Source organism: Nerophis ophidion, linkage group LG22 (genome assembly GCF_033978795.1).
Source record: "Nerophis ophidion isolate RoL-2023_Sa linkage group LG22, RoL_Noph_v1.0, whole genome shotgun sequence".
Classification (NCBI taxonomy): domain Eukaryota; kingdom Metazoa; phylum Chordata; class Actinopteri; order Syngnathiformes; family Syngnathidae; genus Nerophis; species Nerophis ophidion.
The window spans coordinates 15,683,224-15,704,165 of record NC_084632.1 but is presented as its reverse complement, the minus strand read 5'-3'; the positions used below and the strand labels follow the sequence as shown (position 1 = coordinate 15,704,165).

The 20,942-nt window shown below is 39.8% G+C and overlaps 1 protein-coding gene across 2 annotated transcripts in view; it reads right to left on the bottom strand.

Annotated features, from left to right (window-relative positions):
• camsap2a (calmodulin regulated spectrin-associated protein family, member 2a) overlaps nt 1-14,895 on the bottom strand; it is a 123,558-nt gene extending 108,663 nt beyond the window's left edge. For both annotated transcript variants that reach the window (XM_061883323.1, XM_061883324.1), the window contains exons 1-2: nt 14,321-14,895; nt 3,601-3,863 (exon numbers count right to left, since the gene is read on the bottom strand). In XM_061883323.1, coding sequence (XP_061739307.1) covers nt 3,601-3,863; nt 14,321-14,459 — 402 coding nt within the window. In that variant the 5' untranslated portion in view covers nt 14,460-14,895. The remainder of the gene's footprint in view (nt 1-3,600; nt 3,864-14,320) is intronic.
• Between the last annotated feature and the right edge of the window lie 6,047 nt (nt 14,896-20,942).

Here is a 20,942-nt window from a genome sequence, read left to right as displayed (position 1 = left end):
GTAAGCTACATCAGTAGCCACAGCATCCCTGGGGTAGACTGACGGAAGCGTGGCAGCCAGTTTGCGCCTACGGCCCCTCCGACCACCACCAATCATTCATTCATCATTCATTCACCAGTGTGAGCGGCACCGGGGGCAAAGGGTGAAGTGTCCTGCCCAAGGACACAACGGCAGCGATTTGGATGTCAATAGGTGGGAAGCGAACCTGCAACCCTCAGGTTTCTGGCACGGCCGCTCTACCCACTACGCCATGACACATAGAATGGACCTGCTATCCCCGTTTAAATAAGAAAATCTAATTTCAGTAGCCCTTTAACTCGCGCTAACCACTCCCCAGAGTCAGGTCTAGTTGACTAAGGTGCCCAAAGATCTGTCCAAGATATGCCTTTATTATGATTATTTGATTTCGGACCTCTAGAATCAGCATGTCCTCATCCATCGTGTCAACAGGGTGAAATTACGTCTAAAAGGTTATTGTTATTCTCGGTGCCTTCAACTGATCAGTTGACTGTTTGTCTTAGACGACATTTGGTCTCTCATCCTAGTAGATTTCATCAGTTCATGCTCATTGGCTTAAATTGGACAGATTTAGTCTGAGTGCTTGGGTCCACGGTCCTAACTATTCATCCTCTAACAGAAGGAGGGGCGAATGCATAGGAAGATGATTTTGTTCTTTTGTGGTGTAAAAAAATATGTTTCGATCAACAAATGTTAGCCATATCATTCAATCGTTCATACAATAGGGATGTGAATATTTGGGCACCAAACGATTCGATTCTTGGGGGTAATGATTCGATTCAGAATCGATTTTTGATTCAAAACAATTGTCAATTCAAATTCAATATTTTTTTTAAAACATTGGGTGTCAGCCCTACGATTAACTACATTCCTCCATAAAATAGATAGACAGCTGTGATACATTTCTATATTACTTAAAATAATACTTGTTTTGTTTAATAAACTCTACCTAAACATTTAATATAGTCAAATACAAATAAGGAAACAAAAGAAGTATCTAACATTTGTCTTTTCTAAAGTAAATCTGTACCGCAGATATGGGCATCTACATAAAAAATAGGATTTTCCTGAGTGGTTAGACAGGACAGATTGGAAAAAAATAAATAAATAAAAATTTTAAAAATTCTCTATCCATCTTCTTCCGTTTATCCGAGGTTGGGTCGCGGGGGCAGCAGCCTAAGCAGGGAAGCCCAGACGTTCCTCTCCCCAGCCACTTCGTTTAGCTCCTCCCAGGGGATCCCGAGGTGTTCCCAGGCCAGCCGGTAGACATAGTCTTCCCAACGTGTCCTGGGTCTTCCCCATGACCTCCTACCGGTCGGACGTGCCCTAAACATCTCCCAAAGGAGGCGTTCGGGAGGCATCCTGACCAGATGCCCGAACCAACATATTTGGCTCCTCTCGATATGGAGGAGCAGGGGCTTTACTTTGAGTTCCTCCCGGAGGAAACTCATTTTGGACGCTTTTAGCCGTAGTCTTGTCCTTTCGGTCATAACCCAAAGCTCATGACCATAGGTGAGGATGGGAACGCAGATTGACCGGTAAATTGAGAGTTTTGCCTTCCTGCTCAGCTCTTTCTTTACCACAATGGATCGATACAGCGTCCACATTACTGAGGACGCCGCACCGATTTGCCTGTCGATCTCACGATCAACTCTCTCCTCACTTGTGAACAAGACTCCAAGGTACTTGAACTCTTCCACTTGGGGCAAGATCTCCTTTTTATTTGTCCTTTGTGTTCTTTGATGTTTCCCTCTTACACACATGTAAGAGGGATGTGTGCTATGGCTATGAGTTGTTTTTTCCCTTGGCCTCAATCTTAGACCGTTTTTTTTTTCTTTTTTTTTTTTTCTTCTGACCACCCAACTCAAATTGTTTACCTGTATCTCACCTTTTTTGTAAGGGGCGCCAGAAATTAGCAGACCCATCAGCGATCCTGTTCTGTCTCCCTGTAATGTTTGTCTGATCTTGAATGGGATTGTGTTGAAAATTTTAATTTCCCCTCAGGGATTAACAAAGTATTTCTGATTCTGATTAACCCGTAGATGGCACTCCATCCTTTTCCAGACGAGAAACAAAAATTTTTCGATTTTTAAATTTTTTTTAAGAGATTAAAAATCGTTACAAACAAGAATCACGATTATTTCGAAAATGCATTTTTTTTCATACCCATATCATACACCACAACAATTCTTATCAAATCGTTTAAACCAGGGGTGCCCATTACGTCGATCGCGAGCTACCAGTCGACCGCGGGGGGTGTGTCAGTCGATCTCGAGCCAGGCTTTTAAAAAAAATAGACCTAAAAATTAGTGATCATCAATCTTCACCAAGACGTCACTTAAATGACATTCACGGTACCGGAGGGTCTTGTGAGATGACGCTGGCTGCTGCAAGATCATTATTATTAAAATATGACCGAGAGGAAGGCGAGAAACACTTTTTATTTCAACAGACTCTCGCGCCGTACCTTCCGTCAAAACTCTAAAGGCCGACTGCACATTTCCTATCTTCACAATAAAAACCCTGCTTCATGCTGCCTGCGCTAACTGAATACAGAGCCTCGGAAAACTGGCGTGCACAAGCGATCCCTCAGAAAGCTGGCGTGCACATCACTTGTGCACGCCAGCTTTCCGAGACTCTTATTTTGTTAGCGCAGGCAGCATGAAGCAGGGCTTTTATTGTGAAGATAGGAAATGTGCAGTTGGCCTTTAGAGTTTTGACGGAAGGGACGGCGCGAAAGTCTGTTGAAATAAAAAGTGTTTCTCGCCTTCCTCTCTGTCATTTTTTCATAATAATGAACTGGCAGCAGCCAGCGTCATCTCACAAGACCCTCGGGTGCCGTGAATGTCAATCAAGCAAGCTACGGAATTTGCCGCCAATGATTTTCTTGTAAAGTGTATGGAAGCTGGATGAATTAGATGCCAAAAACCAACCACTTTCATGTGGTATTGTACAGAAAGGACAACTTTTTTTCTCCTCCATTTGAAAATGTGGGCGTTATCATTACTGTCTGATTCCAATCAATGCAAGTCATCAGAATCAGGTAATACACCAACTTATATTCTTGTCTTTGTGAAAGAAAGACATCTATATGTGTTACACATGCTTGTATTATCATTAAACACATTTAACTTGTTTACAAAAATGTCTCTTTCGTAAATAAATAAATATAAATGATACATATAAATGAGGTAGATCCCCTCGAGTTGGTCAATTGAAAAGTAGCTCACCTGCAGAAAAAGTGTGGGCACCCCTGGTTTATACCATATAGAATCTTATCAAATCATTCTGTTTTTTAAACATATCATTTTTTAATCGTATCGTAACCGATGTGTCGAGATGTGTATCGAACTGCCCATTACAAAGAGATGTACAACCTCATTAGGTAAGTAAGTAGGTAGTTCCAATGGTAATGGAGAATGTTTGTACGTTAGCCAATATATTGATTGGTTCTTGTGATATAGACTGGCTTGTCAGTTCAATTGATAGATACGTAGGTAAATTATGATCATTCAGTCTGTAGGCAGCAACAACGGTAACGTAATAAACAAAAATCTAGAACATTTTTAAAAACTGTCCTACCATTTGCAGAGGCCTCTTTCGAAGGTCCCTCTCGGTGACAAGTCTGTCATGGTCAGTGACATAGAGCCCTCGCTGGGCCAGAACCTGGATGACTGCATCATGGCCCACGAGAGGTTCACCACCATCATCACTCTTCAGGATCAGAGTGGCGGCCCGGCAGTAAAGCTCAGCAGACAGCAGAAGACTGGCCACAGGAGGTTTGAGGTGCTCCTGCTCATATTGGTCCGTGTAGAAGGGCTCTTTTATGTCTGCTGGGATGCTGTCTGTTCAAAGGATAGATAAGGGGGGAGATTAATCATTCGATCAAGGATGTGGATATTTCTTTGTGTTCAGTCTCTCATTGCCCGAATTGGTTTTAACTTAATTTGTTTGACAAACAAAAGGCAATTTTCCTCCGGTAATAAACACAATATGATTTTACATGTTGACACAGAAAACAATATGAGCTGTAACAATATGGTAACAGCAGGTGCATTGAAACAATACTTGGCTTTATTGGATATTTTCCCATCAGTATACAGATTTTTTTTTTATTGTTCCCTGCCGTGCTTTGGCAGTATCCTGACAGGGTGATGAGTGGATAAACCTGGAAGTTGCTATAGCAACCGCAGCAGGAGCAGAGCCCAATCGATGAATCTAGTCTTTATCTCTGTATCATTCAGCTCCCTGGGAACACTCCGTCTTATCAAAGAGAGAGGCTCTGTATGTGTGTCTTTGTGCACATGTTCATGAACATGTACATTCCCATCATAGTCTTCATTTAAGTGACAAAAGAAATTTGTATTTCACTGGCCATTCCATCTACAGGAAGTTAAAATGGCAGAAAATAGGGAATCTGTCAAAGGTGTTTCATGCAACGATTTTTATGGACCTTTGTGCACTGGTGGACTGGGTCGAAAACGAGCCTTCCCAATGCTTCCCATATAGACCCGCCACAAGAAAAATACTTAAAAAAAAAATAATATATACTTTTTCTATTCAACCTTCTTGGTAATACATTTGCTGCCATCTCTTGGGGCAGTGGTTTTCAACCTTTTTTCAGTTATACCCCCTGTGAACATTTTTTTAATTCAAATACCCCCTAATCAGAGCAAAGCATTTTTGGTTGAAAAAAAGAGATAAAGAAGTTTCTGATTTATTAAATTGTATAACAGCGCAAAATATTGCTCATTTGTAGTGGTCTTTCTTAAACTATTTTTTTTTTTTTTTTTTTTCCCTTGGCCTCAGTCTGCACCCCCACTCTAGGGCCTAGAGGCTAAGACCGATTTTTTTTATTTTATTTTAATCTTCTATTTTTTTCTTCCCCCCCCCCTTGTTTACCTGTATGTCATCTTTTTTGTAAGGGGCGCTGGAAGCCGGCAGACCCGTCAGCGATCCTGTTCTGTCTCCCTGTAATGTTTGTCTGATCTTGAATGGGATTGTGCTGAAAATTTTAATTTTCCTGAAGGAACTCTCCTGACGGAATAAATAAAGTACTATCTATCTATCTATCTATCTATCTATTTGGAAAAAAGATATATAAATAACTAAAAACTTGTTGAAAAATAAACAAGTGATTCAATTATATATAAATATTTCTACACATTGAAGTAATCATCAACTTAAAGAGCCCTCTTTGGGGATTGTAATAGAGATCCATCTGGATTCATGAACTTAATTCTAAACATTTCTTCGCAAAAAAAATAAATCTTTAACATCAATATTTATGGAACATGTCCACAAAAAATCTATCTGTCAACACTGAATATTGCATTGTTGCATTTCTTTTCACAGTTCATGAACTTACATTCATATTTTGTTGAAGTATTATTCAATAAATATATTTATAAAGGATTTTTTAAATGTTGCTATTTTTATAATATTTTAAAAACCTCTCACGTACCCCTTGGCATACCTTCAAGTAACCCCAGGGGTACGCGTACCCCCATTTGAGAACCACTGTCTTTGGGGATCATGCTCTTTAATGTCTTTAATGTTCTTTGATGTTTGATGTTGTAAGAGGGTTGTGTACTATGGCTATGAGTTGTTTTTTTTCCCTTGGCCTCAGTCTGGACCCCCTCTCCAGGGGCCCAGGCTTAAACTGATTTTTATTTTTTATTTTATTTTAATGTTTTACTTTTTTTGTAAGGGGCGCCGGAAGTTGGCAGACCCGTCAGCGATCCTGTTCTGTCTCCCTGTATTGTTTGTCTGATCTTAAATGGGATTGTGCTGAACATTTTAATTTCCCCCTCGGGGATTAATAAAGTATGTTTGATTCTGATTCTGTCTGATTCTGATTCTGTTCCACAAAGAACTTTGTTTTAATTTTGAGTTTGAAGTTTGAACAACAGGCTTCTATAGGCAGTCAGGACACAGAGAGCAGCAGACTGGCCTGGTAGTACAAAGTTAGCGGTCAATATTTGTTTCCACAGAGTTTGGTGACTATTTGCCTGTAAGTAGAAATGCATTTGCTGTTTTATGACAATGTTGTTGCGTGAAAATCTAATTTGTACGGGTTTAAAATGACTTTTGTGAGCCTATAAATGGGGCTGCCCATTACATTTTATATATGGGGGATGAATAACAGTCTTTTTGTGTTGTTCTCGCCATTTCTGGGTCTAAATTAGATGTCAAAGTCTGAATACGTCCTCAGCCTTCTTCTGTCCAGGTAAAAAGCATGATTTATGATCTACAAAAAAATTCCAGGTAGCAGGGAAGCCAGGAAACAGCAAACCAATCGATGATGTAAACATAGGGACACACAGTAGTAATTACATCACCACTATAAATAGTCTGTGTTACCGCTTATTATCACATTATCACTAATACTTGGTTAATATTCAAATCACGATATGTAAATGGAGTATCGTTGGCGGTTTTTGGAAGATTATCTATTGGAATTTATGGGCGGATTAGAGGACCTCCCATTGCCTCTGCTGTAAGCCGACTTTTATTTATGTTTATTTACGAATTAGAATGCATTATAAAAAAATAATCCGTCGTCATGTTTTTCATGATAATTGTGAACGATGGGCAACGTTCAAAAAAAAAGTGCAGTTCCCCTTAAAGATACCAGCATAAGAGCCAACCTTTTCATATATTCTTTTTTCAATTTATACCAAACTGTATTGCTCATATACCATGATTTCTTTATGTATGTTCACTATAGTGTACTTTATTTTCTGTGCTTGGCTTTACAGTAACTTCATTGGGGTTTTACTGGTCTTAAATTTAGAGGACTGCTTACCTATCTGCCAAATTAAATTCCAACATTTAGGGAGGGCAGGATATTATATGTAAATAAAGCAGGGGTGTACAAAGTGCAGCTTTTGTTACATTGTGGTAATACAATAAGCAGCAACAATTGAAAAATACAGCAAAACTATATAATTTACCAGGATAAAAAGATATATTCATACTAATAACACTGATTTGTCTTTTAATAAATGTAAAACCTTTTTTAAAGAAATAAATCCGTCATTGCAAATTATAAAAATTATACCTATCCCGGATAGATTAATTCATTCATTTGTGTCTCTATTGTGTATGAAGGTGACTGGTAAACAGATAAATGGTCATCACAATGTGATTCTGTAGCTGCAGCAGTTAAAAACATTAAAAACACATAAGAACACATTCCTGTTTTTTAGCCCATTTCTATGCCATCGCCAGAGAAAAAAAATGTAAAATTAGATTTTGTGTAGCGCTTGTGGTAATAAGCAGTACCAATTGTGTTACACAGTTGACTCACTGAGAATGTCAGTCAGTGAATAATCTCCCCATGACCAGTATCAATAAGGTCATCTACAGATGGACTATTTGTTACTGCAGACAGGCAGCAGCATCAACAGCTTCCATCTTGATGCAGATTGCTCCATCTTGTGATATCTTATTGATCCCAACCAATAAATTAAAGTAATATTTCCTACAACCCCATAGATCACCCTCAACGTTTCTGCTGCAGACTGTTGTGAAATGATTCCTTTCATTATTTTCTACAATTGAACATCACAATTTCCATTATTCACTTTATACCGCTTATCTTGATCAGGAGTCTGAAGGCAACACGGGTTAAACCTCTGGACTGCTAGATGCACTGAGTGCTGCATAGATCTACTGAAATAGATGCATGTTAGGTAGTATCCAGCACAGAAATGCGTCGGCTGAGATCTCGATATGAGCCTGCTCTCTTGCTCACCCTCCCTGGAGGACTGTATTTTTGGAATCAGCTCATTTCATTCTCTGCTGATTGAAAATGCACCAAGGATTTGCAAGGGATCTCGTGTTTGCAGGGGTTTTACTACACAACGCCAACGGACTATGTGCCTTGCAGCACATTCTTCAAAAAATTAGGAGCGTATTAGCGATGTAAGAGCCCAGGATTCTAAAAAAATAACTGGATACAACAAAGTTTGTATATTAGTGGGGATAATAACATTGAGTATTTGTTGTTTTGTGCCAATTGTATCACTGTCAGTGTAAAAATGACGAATAAATGCATTGAATATAAAAACAATATTGATCTTTAATCTATTAAAAGGCCTTTCCTCATTAATAATATATTGCCGGCTGCTTTAAAGGCCCGCACCTACAGCCAAGAATCCGTGCAGTGTCCATTCATCCATCCATCAGTTTTCTAAGTCACGGTATCCCAGCTGACTTTCAACAAGCGGCAGAGTACACGATCACACGGTACATATGCCTCTGTAAAGTATTCACAGCGCTTCACTTTTTCCACATTGTGTTGATGCACCTTTGGCAGCAATTACAGCCTCAAGTCTTTTTGAATACAATGCCACACCTACAGTATATTTGAGCAGTTTGTCCCATTTTTCTTTGCCCATTCCTCGTTGCAGCATCTCTCAACTTCCATCAGATTGGATGGGAAGTGCCGGTTTTCATCCAGGATGTCTCTGTACATTGCGACATTCTTCTTAGTCTAGCCAGGGAGGTGACCAAGAAGCCGATGGCCACTGTCAGAGCTACAGCATTCTTCTGTGGAGAGAGGCGAACCTTGCAGAAGGACAACCATCTCCGCACTAATCCCCAAATCAGGCTTGTATGGCATAGTGCAGTTGCTTGGGGATTTTGGGGATCCACCGATGTAAAAAAAAAAATCAAAACCAACCTTTTTTCAACTCATTCAGATCATTCAAGTGTTTTTTTTATTTTTTCCCAAAAAATATGAGGTAATCCCCGCTCATTTTAAATACCGAACTGTAACTTAAAAGGGTTGGCTGAACAGCTATTAATTTACAAAGCCATCGGCGCCCATTTTAACTACCAAACTGTAACTTAAAAGGGTTGCCTGAACAGCTATTGAAGTATGACGCAATCGACGCCCATGATAATGACCGAACCGTAACTTGAAAGGGTTGGCTGAACAGCTATTAAGGTACAACAAAATCTGCGCCTATGTTGACTACCGAATCATAACTTAAAAGGGTTGGCTGAAGGACTACAAGGCAGGCTGCTTTTCCACTTATTACATTCAGCTCTTTGTAGTTGAACATTTAATCAGGTAACATCTTCTACAATTTCTCAAAACAATTAGTCCGAATGATAAAGTCATGACATTTCAAAGTCTAAGGCTTTTGTTTTGGGTAGAGCGCCGTTAGTTTGCTTGAATGTCAGAGACTTTTTGCGGAGCTAATCAAAATCACCAGTTGATGGTAAGTTCGGTATGCATTGTCACATTTTAGCAGAAATTTGTTTAAAGCTGTTGGGAAACTGACACAGGCATTTAGCTTTTCGACACACCATCCTGACTCACGGTTTCAACATTTGGTTCTTCTTAAAAGTGTATTAAATTTGTTTGAACTTTCTGCTACCATTGGCCTTCCCAATGTAAAGCGAGTGGAGACAATTTTGAGATAGCGCTATAGTAATATCAGACAAGTGCTGCTCTGACTCTTTGTCTTGTTAAACTTGCACATGAACTTCTTTTTGGACAATTTTGCAGCCGAATACGCCTAATTCCTATAACATGACATAGGCCAACGTATGATTCAAAGTCATGTAACTTGGTTTCTTGCGCAATCGACGCCCATCTTAACTACCAAACCGTGACTTTAAAGGGTTGGCTGAACAGCTATTAAAGCACGAGCCAATCGGCACCCACGTTAATTCACAAACCATGACTTAAATGGTTGGCGGCGCAGTACGCATGGACTGCCCGGCGGCCGGGCAGGCCATCGCCAATGTTGCCGGAAGGCCTGCCTGGCCGCTTCAACAAATACAAATACTTCAACAAAACATGAATCTAAGTTCATAAACTGTGAAAAGAAATGCAACAATGCAATATTCAGTGTTAACAGCTCGATTTTTTTGTGGACATGTTCCATAAATATTGATGTTAAAGATTTATTTTTTTGTGAAGAAATGTTTGGAATTAAGTTCATGAATCCAGATGGATCTCTATTACAATCCCCAAAGATGGCACTTTAAGTTGATGATTACTTCTATGTGTAGAAATCTTTATTTATAATTGAATCACTTGTTTATTTTTCAAAGAGTTTGTAGTTATTTGTATAGCTTTTTTACCAAATAGTTCAAGAAAGACCACTACAAATGAGCAATATTTTGCACTGTTATACAATTTAATAAATCAGAAACTGATGACATGGTGGTGTATTTTACTTCTTTATCTATTTTTGTTCAACCCAAAATGCTTTGCTGTGATTAAGGGGTACTTGAATTTTAAAAATGTTCACAGGGGGTACATCACTGAAAAAAGGTTGAGAACCACTGATATGGTGGACAGACGGAAGCAGTTTCTTAGAAAAAGTTTGCTAAAAAGCACCTTAAATGATCTCAAACCACGAGAAACAACATTCTCAGGTCGGATAAGACAAATATTGAACTCTTGTTCGCTCATCACCAGGACAATACCATCCCGAAAGTAAAGCATGGTGGTGGCAGCATCATGCTGTGGGGATGGTTTTCAGCAGCAGGAACCGTGAGACTAATGAGAATATAGGGAAAGATGAATGCAGCAATGTACGGAGACATCCTGGATGAAAACCAATGCTTTTTATCCAAACTGATGGCGCTTGAGAGGTGCTGCAAAGAGGAATGGGCAAAGAAAAATGGGCAAAACTACCCAAAAATAGGTGTTCAAAGCTTGTGTCTTCAGACTTGAGGCTGTGATTTCTGCAAAAGGTGAAATATTGAGCAAATGCTGTGAATACTTACGTAAATTAGTTGTTTTTGTTTTTTAAAATAAATTTGCAAATAAATAAAAAAATCACATTGTTATTATAAGGTATAGTGTGTATGATTCTTAGGACAAAAATAAATGTATTTTATTTTGGAGTAAGGCTGTAACATAACAAAATGTGGAAGAAGTGCTCTGAATACTTTCCGGATGCACTGTATCTCCGCAATGCCTACGCGGTTTGATTTCAAATTTCCGGGAGTTATGCAGATCCCAAATACACAACAGCAGATACCAATAGGTAAGAAAAGTTGGATTCGTACAATAGACAAATAATAGTTTTGACAAAATACTACAACTGAAAATGGAGCAATATGTTACAGCATACGTCAGCAGCCAAATTAGGAGCCTTTGTAACCCGTTTTGAAATAGCTCTATTGCCATTTACAAACCAAATATATATCGTGATATCTATATCGTTATCGCATGAGGCCATAAGACTCTTGAACCCATCATAATAATCCCCTCAATTTCCCCCAAAAACAGATTAACTCGCTGGTCAGTAAAGACAATATAACATACATCTGTAAATGTGGATGCATATGCAAAAGTGCAATATATTTATCTGTACAGTAAATCTATTTATATATGCACCTTATTGCTATTTTATCCTGCACTACAAAGAACTATTGCAACAACATTTTGTTCTTATCTGTACTGTAAAGTTCAAAATTGAATGACAATAAAGAAAGTCTAAGTCTAAGTCTAAGGCTACAACATAGAGTAATATTGCAATATAGAATATAATCCATATCGCCTAACTCTACCGTCATGATATGTTTAGAAAAAGGAATCTGTGAAAACAACCACAAAGGCTTACCTTGACAGTCAATTAATTACTTAAATATATTTTTATCCAATCAGGATTATGACACTGAGTAATTGGACATCAACACCACTAGGAGTAAAACAAATGAAACTTGTTATTAACCTTATACACCACCATCTTTAATAAGCAATATATTTTAAACTCTGGAATTACCTCCCGGTAACAGTGAAAGATGCTACCAGTAGAAGCATTTAAGTCCCATCTTAAAACTCACTTGTATACTTTAGCCTTTAAATAGACACCCTTTTTAGACCAGTTGATCTGCCATCTCTTTGCCCCCCCACCCCACCCCCTGTCTTTGGTGGAGAGGGGGGCACAGATTAGATGACCACAGATGACGCGCTAGCTGTTCAAAGTTAGGACCCGGGGTGGACCACTCATCTGTGCGTCAGTTGGGGACGTCTCTGCACTGCTGACCTGTCTCCAGTCAAGATGACCTCCTGCTGGCCCTATTATGGTCTGGACTCTCACACAATTAACTAGATCCAGTCTACGTCCATTGCACCGCTCAACCGGGGGGGGAAGTTTGTCATCGTAGCCCATTGGATTGAGTTTCTCCTTGCCCTGATGTGGGATCTGAGCCGAGGATGTCGTTGTGGCTTGTGCAGCCCTTTGAGACACTCGAGATTTATTCATCCATCCATTTTCTACCTTTATTCCCTTCGGGATCGCGGAGGGCGCTGGAGCCTATCTCAGCTACAATCGGGCGGAAGGCGGGGTTAAAGTTAAAGTAGTTAAAGTAAAGTTAAAGTACCAATGATTGTCACATACACACTAAATGTGGCGAAATTTTTCTCTGCATTTGACCCATCACCCTTGATCACCCCCTGGGAGGTGAGGGGAGCAGTGGGCAGCAGCGGCGCCTCGCCCGGGAATCATTTTTGGTGATTTAACCCCCGATTCCAACCTATAATTCTGAGTGCCAAGCAGGGGGGTAATGGGTCCCATTTTTATAGACTTTGGTATGACTCGGCCGGGGTTTGAACTCAGTCACAACCTACCAATTTCAGGGCGGACACTCTGACCACTAGGCCACTGAGTATGTACACCTTGTACAGGTCACCACCTCATCGTTAGTCCATGTACCTCACAATAGGAAGGTCCTGAGTAGACCTGAGTTCAATACCGGGCTCGGGATCTTTTTGAGTGGAGTTTGCATGTTCTCCCCGTGACTGCGTGGGTTCCCAGCGGGAACTCCGGTTTCCACCCACCTCCAAAGACATGCACCTGGGGATAGGTTGATTGGCAACACTAAATTGGCCCTAGTGTGTGAATGTTGTCTGTCTATCTGTATTACGTCCTGCGATGAGGTGGCGACTTGTCCAGGGTGTACCCTGCCTTCCGCCCGAATGCAGCTGAGATAGGTTCCAGCAACCCCCGCGACCGGTAGAAAATGGATGGATGGATGGTTGATGGATTTTACCATATTCTGATGATGGCCCTAGATGTCTGTGTTGCCAAGGTTACCATTTAACACCCTGTGTACTGACAGTGGATATCCATCATGCAAGGCACCGTATTGATCACAGTAAACCACTCAGGGAATTGCTTTTGTCTAATCTCATAAAACTTCAATTAATCTGGTTCCACAGGAGACATCTGAAATGAGGCGAGATGCTGTACGCCAGCTACAATGGGGCAAAAAAAGTATTTAGTCAGCCACCGATTGTGCAAGTTCTCCCACTTAAAATGATTAGAGAGGTCTGTAATTTTCATCATAGGTACACTTCAACTGTAAGAGACAGAATGTGAAAATAAAATCCAGGAATTCACATTGTAGGAATTTTAAAGAATTTATTCAAAAATTATGGTGGAAAATAAGTATTTGGTCAACCATTCAAAGCTCTCACTGATGGAAGGAGGTTTTGGCTCAAAATCTCACGATACATGGCCCCATTCATTCTTTCCTTAACACGGATCAATCGTCCTGTCCCCTTAGCAGAAAAACAGCCCCAAAGCATGATGTTTCCACCCCCATGCTTCACAGTAGGTATGGTGTTCTTGGGATGCACCTCAGTATTCTTCTTCCTCCAAACACGACGAGTTGAGTTTATACCAAAATGGATACATGGATGATACAGCAGAGGATTGGGAGAATGTCATGTGGTCAGATGAAACCAAAATAGAACTTTTTGGTATAAACTCAACTCGTCGTGTTTGGAGGAAGAAGAATACTGAGTTGCATCCCAAGAACACCACACCTACTGTGAAGCATGGGGGTGAAAACATCATGCTTTGGGGCTGTTTTTCTGCTAAGGGGACAGGACGATTGCTCCGTGTTAAGGAAAGAATGAACGGGGCCAAGTATCGTGAGATTTTGAGACAAAACCTCCTTCCATCAGTAAGAGCTCTGAATGGTTGACCAAATACTTATTTCCCACCACAATTTACAAATAAATTCTTTAAAATTCCTATAATGTGAATTCCTGGATTTTTTTATTCACATTCTGTCTCTCATAGTTGAAGTGTACCTATGATGAAAATTACAGACCTCTGTCATCTTTTTAAGTGGGAGAACTTGCACAATCGGTGGCTGACTAAATACTTTTTTGCCCCACTGTCTGACCAGAATCATTCAAGTATGTCTCAAAGTCTTGTTAGTGATGGTGACATTGAAACATAACAACAATAACAACATTACAGATGTTGATGCACAATGGATACAACACAAAAACACAGGTAGGTGTTGTACCTACCTGCTCCATATGCTTTGGACAGCAGCCATGACAGACTGCAACAGATTTTAGCCCTGGAAAAGTCATAGTGCTCGAAAGACTTGATGGTCGGTGCCACGAAGACCTTCTTCACATTCTTCACGTCCTGAACTTCGCACATAATTCCACGCAGTCGTTTTCCTCAACCCTTGGCAGCAGAGCAGCGCCAAAGCATCCCCGTTATAGTGGAATTCGGCTGGGAAAGCAACGAGCGGCTGCCAAACGAAGAGAGGAGAGACAAAACTGTGTCCTAACGGCGGTTGTTGTTCTCCAGGGTTTTTCATCCATTCATCAGCGGAGACCAGCTCCTTCGCACAATGCAGCGCTGACGCGTTCCTTGGGAAGTGCTCTCAACGTGGGCATGTTCCTTTCTTCGGTGGGATTTGAGGATTTTTCCCATTCATGACCGCGTTTTCTTCTGAGGAAAACTGGCGCGATTCGCGGTTGTAGTCCTTTCTCATGGTCCTGGTGCCTTTGGTGCGGTTTCTCTGCAGCGGGGAACCACTCACTCCGACCACGCTCTGCACCGTTTTGCTGGTACTGCGCATGCGCCCAAGAGGCCTTCAGGAACAGTCGGAAAAGTAGGAATTATTTTTCCCCCTCTGTTTTCAACTTTTCGATGAACAACTCAATTAAAAAGCAAATTTAGCGTGGATCGGACGAGATTGGTACTCTAGTAGCATTTTGTGGCTACACTGTTTCAATGTCCATTCCTCAGATGATATATTTGTTGATGACTGAATCCAATCCAATCCTCCACTTTATTTACATAACACATTTAGACAACAAGAACATGTCAGGCTTGCCCCTGACAGTTTGTCTATGTTTTAGTTTTTTCATCTGCATTTGTCTGTTTCCTGTGTTTAGTATTTCCTGTCTTTTAGTTCCTGTCAAGTGCTCTTAATTTGTCAGCTTCCTGTCTTGTTCCCTGAGTGCTGGGTTCCTCCTCAGTGTGTTTTGTATTTCCTGTCTAGTGCTCTTATTTTGTCAGCTTCCAGTCTTGTTCCCTTTGTGCTGTGTTCCTCCTCAGCTGCAGCTGATTGGCACCTGGTCACACCCGTTGCCAATCAGCCCGCTCCTATTTGTATCCTCTTTGTCTTGTGTCAGTTGCTGGATCATTGTATTGTCTTGTCGATGTCACGTCTAGTCCCTCTTGTGATGTGTTATTGCTCCTGTCGTGTCGTACCTTGTCTTTGCAGCGTAGCGGTAAGCTATATTCAGTTGATGTTTGTAGCTTACTGTTTTTTGTTCCTTGCTTCCGTTTTATTTTTCATTATACAAGTACGACTTCTGTTTGCCTGTTCGCTACCCGCTATCTTCCACGCTAAGCTCCTGTTCGTTATTTTCTAGCTCCCAGGCTAGCTCCTTTTGTTTGATTACCCGCCTCGTGCGCGCTTTGTGTTTGTACCCTTTTGGTTTTGTTTTTGTCTTAGTATTTAATTAAATCATGTTTTCACATTCCATGCCTTCCTCCATCTCTGCATCTTGGGGTTCGTCACCAAATAACTCTGACAGAACGTTTCCAATGTGCTGCACAGCCATGTTAAAAACATTATTAAAAAATATATAATGCTCCACCAATGACCGAATAAAAACAAAAAATAAATAAATATAAAAACAATATAAAATAAATATGATTAAAAACCATTTTAAAGGGTAAAAGCAATTAAAACAGTAAAATAGAAATCAACAGTTCGAGATGCTACCTCAGTAGAAGCATTTAAGTCTCACCTTAAAACTCATTTGTATACTCTAGCCTTTAAATAGACCTCCTTTTTAGACCAGTTGATCTGCCGCTTCTTTTCTTTTTCTCCTCTGTCCCACTCTCCCTTGTGGAGGGGGTCTGGTCCGATGACCATGGATGAAGTACTGGCTGTCCAGAGTCGAGACCCAGGATGGATGGACCGCTCGTCGGGACCCAGGATGGACCGCTCGCCTGTGTATCGGTTGGGGACATCTCTACGCTGCTGATCTCCCTCCGCTTGGGATGGTTTCCTGTGGACGGGACTCTCGCTGCTGTCTTGGATCTGCTTTGAACTGAACTCTCGCGGCTGTGTTGGATCCACTATGGATTGAACTTTCACAGTATCATGTTAGACCCGCTCGACATCCATTGCTTTCGGTCCCCTAGAGGGGGGGGGGGGGGTTGCCCACATTTGAGGTCCTCTCCAAGGTTTCTCATAGTCATCATTGTCACTGGCCTCCCACTGGGTGTGAGTTTTCCTTGCCCTTATGTGGGTTCTTCCGAGGATGTCGTAGTCGTAGTGGTTTGCACAGTCCTTTGAGACATTTGTGATTTAGGGCTATATTATTAAACATTGATTGATTGATTGATTGATTGATTGATTGAAAATGTATAAAAAACACAGAGGGCAACAGAGGACAGAGGACCACACAACTCACGTAGTTGATCACTACTATAAATTGATTAACGCGGACGCCGACTTACCATGAATTGATTAACGTGGACCCCGACTTAAACAAGTTGAAAAACTTATTCGGGTGTTACTATTCAGTGGTCAATTGTACGGAATATGTCCTGAACTGTGCAATCTACTAATACAAGTATCAATCAATCAATCAATCAATGTTAAAAGCCAAAGAATAAAAGTTGGTCTTAAGACGAGACTTAAAACACTCCACTGTGGAAGTAGTTTGAACAGCAGAGTGTTCCAGAGCTTAGGGCGGACCACAGAGAAGGCCCTGTCTCCCCTGGTTTTAAGTCTCGTCTTGAGCACCACGAGCTGGAGCTGGCTCTCAGACCTCAGGAGTGTAAATTTGGATGAGGTCCGAAATATACTGAGGTGTCAGTCCATGTAAAGATTTAAAAACAAACAGCAATGTTTTAAAATCAATTGTAAAATGAACAGGGAGCCGGCGCAAACGCTGAAGAATTGGAGTTACAGTGGGGCAAAAAGTATTTAGTCAACCACCGATTGTGCAAGTTCTCCCACTTAAAATAATGACAGAGGTCTGTAATTTCCATCATAAGTACACTTCAACTGTGAGAGACAGAATGTGAAAAAAAATCCAGGAATTCACATTGTAGGAATTTTAAACAATTTATTTGTAAATTATGGTGGAAAATAAGTATTTGGTCAACCATTCAAAGGTCTCACTGATGGAAGGAGGTTTTGGCTCAAAATATCACGATACATGGCCCCGTTCATTCTTTCCTTAACACGGATCAATCGTCCTGTCCCCTTAGCAGAAAAACAGTCCCAAAGCATGATGTTTCCACCCCCATGCTTCACAGTAGGTGTGGTGTTCTTGGGATGCAACTCAGTATTCTTCTTACTCCAAACACGACGAGTTGAGTTTATACCAAAATGGATACATGGATGATACAGCAGAGGATTGGGAGAATGTCATGTGGTCAGATGAAACCAAAATAGAACTTTTTGGTATAAACTCAACTCGTCGTGTTTGGAGGAAGAAGAATACTGAGTTACAAAGAAGCCGGCAGACCCGTCAGCGACCCTGTTCTGACTTCCTGTTGTCTGATCTTGAATGGGATTGTGCTGAAAATTTAAATTTTACTGAAGGCATAAATAAAGTACTATCTAATCTAGTTATTTAGGGCTATATAAATAAACTTTAATTGATTGATTTATTCATTTACATGTCGTAACCTTACTATTAACCAAGTATTAGCGATATTGGTGTTATATGCTCTAATGCAGTCGACCTATTTTTAGCGGGGCTGCGATCACAGAGACCTAACTAACTTGTGCTGCTATATTGACGTATTGAGCCTGTGAGCTGCTGCATCGCCACTGAGCTGGTGAAAGTTAATTCTAGATTATAAATCATGCCTCTCACATGGATAGCAGAAGGATGTGGCCATTAACCGAGAAGTTGGTTAACTTTGACATCCAACTTAGACGCAGAGACTGTGAGAAAAGACATGAAAAGATGCTCGTGTGCATACACCTTTTTTTTTTTTGGTTTACCTGCTTCAGAATTATGATTAATGCTGCATGATGCTTAGTGTTTAACTAGAACTGCATCTGTTTAGCACAAAGCTTTTAAAACTTGTAGCTCTCCCTCATTATATTCAGGTTCAAAAATAAAGGGTTCTGAATCATCAATTGTCTACATGTTGTGATGTGTCTGTGAAATTAATACGCGCCACATGTTTAAAATGAGCAAAATAGATAAATATTACAGGTTATGATGAATGTGCCTCTTACTACATTACATGTACAGTATAAAAACAGCACAATTTTAACATGTAACATGCCTTTTAAAAAGAAAAAAAAAACACATTTTTTGAGCAGAAATATTGTATGGAAAACAACACAACAAAAAGTACCATGAACAACTGCAGTAGTTTTATCCATCCATCCCTTTTCTACCGCTTATTCTATTCAAGGTCGCGGGGAGCCCATCTCAGCTACGATCGGGCGGAAGGCGGTGTACACTCCGGACAAATCGCCACCTTATTGCAGGGCCAACACAGATAAACAGACAACATCCACACTCATATTCACACACTAGGGCCAATTTAGTGGTGCCAATCAACCTATCTCCAGGTGCATGTCTTTGGAGGTGGGAGGAAGCCCGAGTACCCGGAGGGAACCCACGCAGTCACGGGGAGAACATGCAAACTCCACACAGAAAGATCCTGAGCTCAGGATCGAACCCAGGACCTTTGTATTGTGAGGCACACGCACCAACCCCCGTACCACCGTGTTGCCCCAGTACTTTGATAAAGTAATGTAATAATATTGTACAGCATTTATCTCCTTCAAGCTGCTTCTCCATCAAACACAGAATCAGCAGTTTCTGCACATGTTCATGGATAAATATCCGTCATTTGGATATTATTTCAACATCATTGGCTGGCGACAGACTTTTCCTGCTTCAGTATGGTGTGGACTGACAATGGTCTGCTTCAAGTTGCAAAGTTTTCTTCATGCTAAGTCATGTTTTTGATGATTTCTGTCTTTAATTCAATGAATATCATCTGCTTCTTTTTTACAGCGCAGTCCTTCACATTCACTTTTCTTCCTTTCCATGGTTGGAAAATAAAGTTATATCGAACTCTAGCTGCAAGCTAATGCTAACGAGTAAGACCAGATGTCTTGGGTGAATCTTAAAGGGGGTCACTGTGACAAATTTTAGCTTGCACCTTAAAGCATAACAATTACCCAAAAAACAGCTCCTATCTCAAAACACTCTTAAATTGGGGCACACTTAAATTGAGATACCACTGTATTAGGATTAGGTATGTATTAAACAGAGCTTTAAAATGGATCAGAAATGAACTTTAATTCAAAATGAACTCGTTTGAGGTTTGTGTCCAATGTTTCAGCAGAAACTTGTTTATGCCCATTAGAATAGAATATAATTCCTTTCATTGTCACTATACACAGGTACAATGAGAATAAAAGCAACTCCAGTATCAATGCGACAGTCTACAAATATGCAAAACATAGGAAGGAAAGAAAAGAAAAATAGTGCAAAAAGAGGTAAGGTGCACAGTCCAATCCTGAGAAGGAATGTTCTAAATGTGTTGTTTAAACATTATACCATATACAAATATATAGTATAATTTTATACTAAACTATAAAATCAGTGCCTATGAGAGTTCACCGTGGTTATGGCTTTAGGGAAAAAAAATGTTCTTAAGTCTGTTTGTCTTAGACCTGACTAAGCAATTCACATGTTACTTGTGAGTAAGAACAATCCATTAAACTATCTCATATTCTAAATTGACTATATGTTGATTACAAAAATTATGAATTCAATAAAAAATACTATTATATGATATTATCATTTTTATTGAATAAAAATGTATGAGGAGAGTGAGTGTTTCCTATTTTAGATGTACTCAAACATGTCTAGGGAGGCAGATAAAATGCAGTGTCGTCTTTTGATACATGAACCTGTGAAACTGCAGTGACATTTGCAATCTACTTTATGGATACATATGTTGCCTACAATTTTATATTTTTATTTTTATTTTATTTATTCATTTTGCCCTGCGATGAGGTGGCGACTTGTCCAGGGTGTACCCCGCCTTCCGCCCGATTGTAGCTGAGATAGGCGCCAGCGCCCCCCGTGACCCCGAAAGGGAAAGAGCGGTAGAAAATGGATGGATGGATGGCATTTTTATTCTTTTTAAATGTTTATCTATACATTTCAACATTTACAAACAGTTGAGAACAATAATCAAAATAAGTCCAAAAACAATATAAAGAATTACAAAACATTATAAAAACAGGTCAAAACAACGCCAGAGGGTTGTAAATTAAAAGTAACAAAAATAGAATACAAAAACACACACACATATATATATATATATATATATATATATATATATATATATATATATATATATATAAATAAATATATATATATATATATATATATATATATATATATATATATATATATATATATATATATATATAATAAACAAAGTGAAAAGCCATAGACTCATTCAAATTCAGTAAATAACTTAAATTTGGAACACAGCATCATCGTTTTCACAGCTTTTGTGTTGTTAGAGGTAGGGAGCGTTTTAAAGTTCAAAATCTTTTTTAAAGGCACAAAATATAGGTCGGGTATTGAAAAACTTACATTTATGAATATAAAA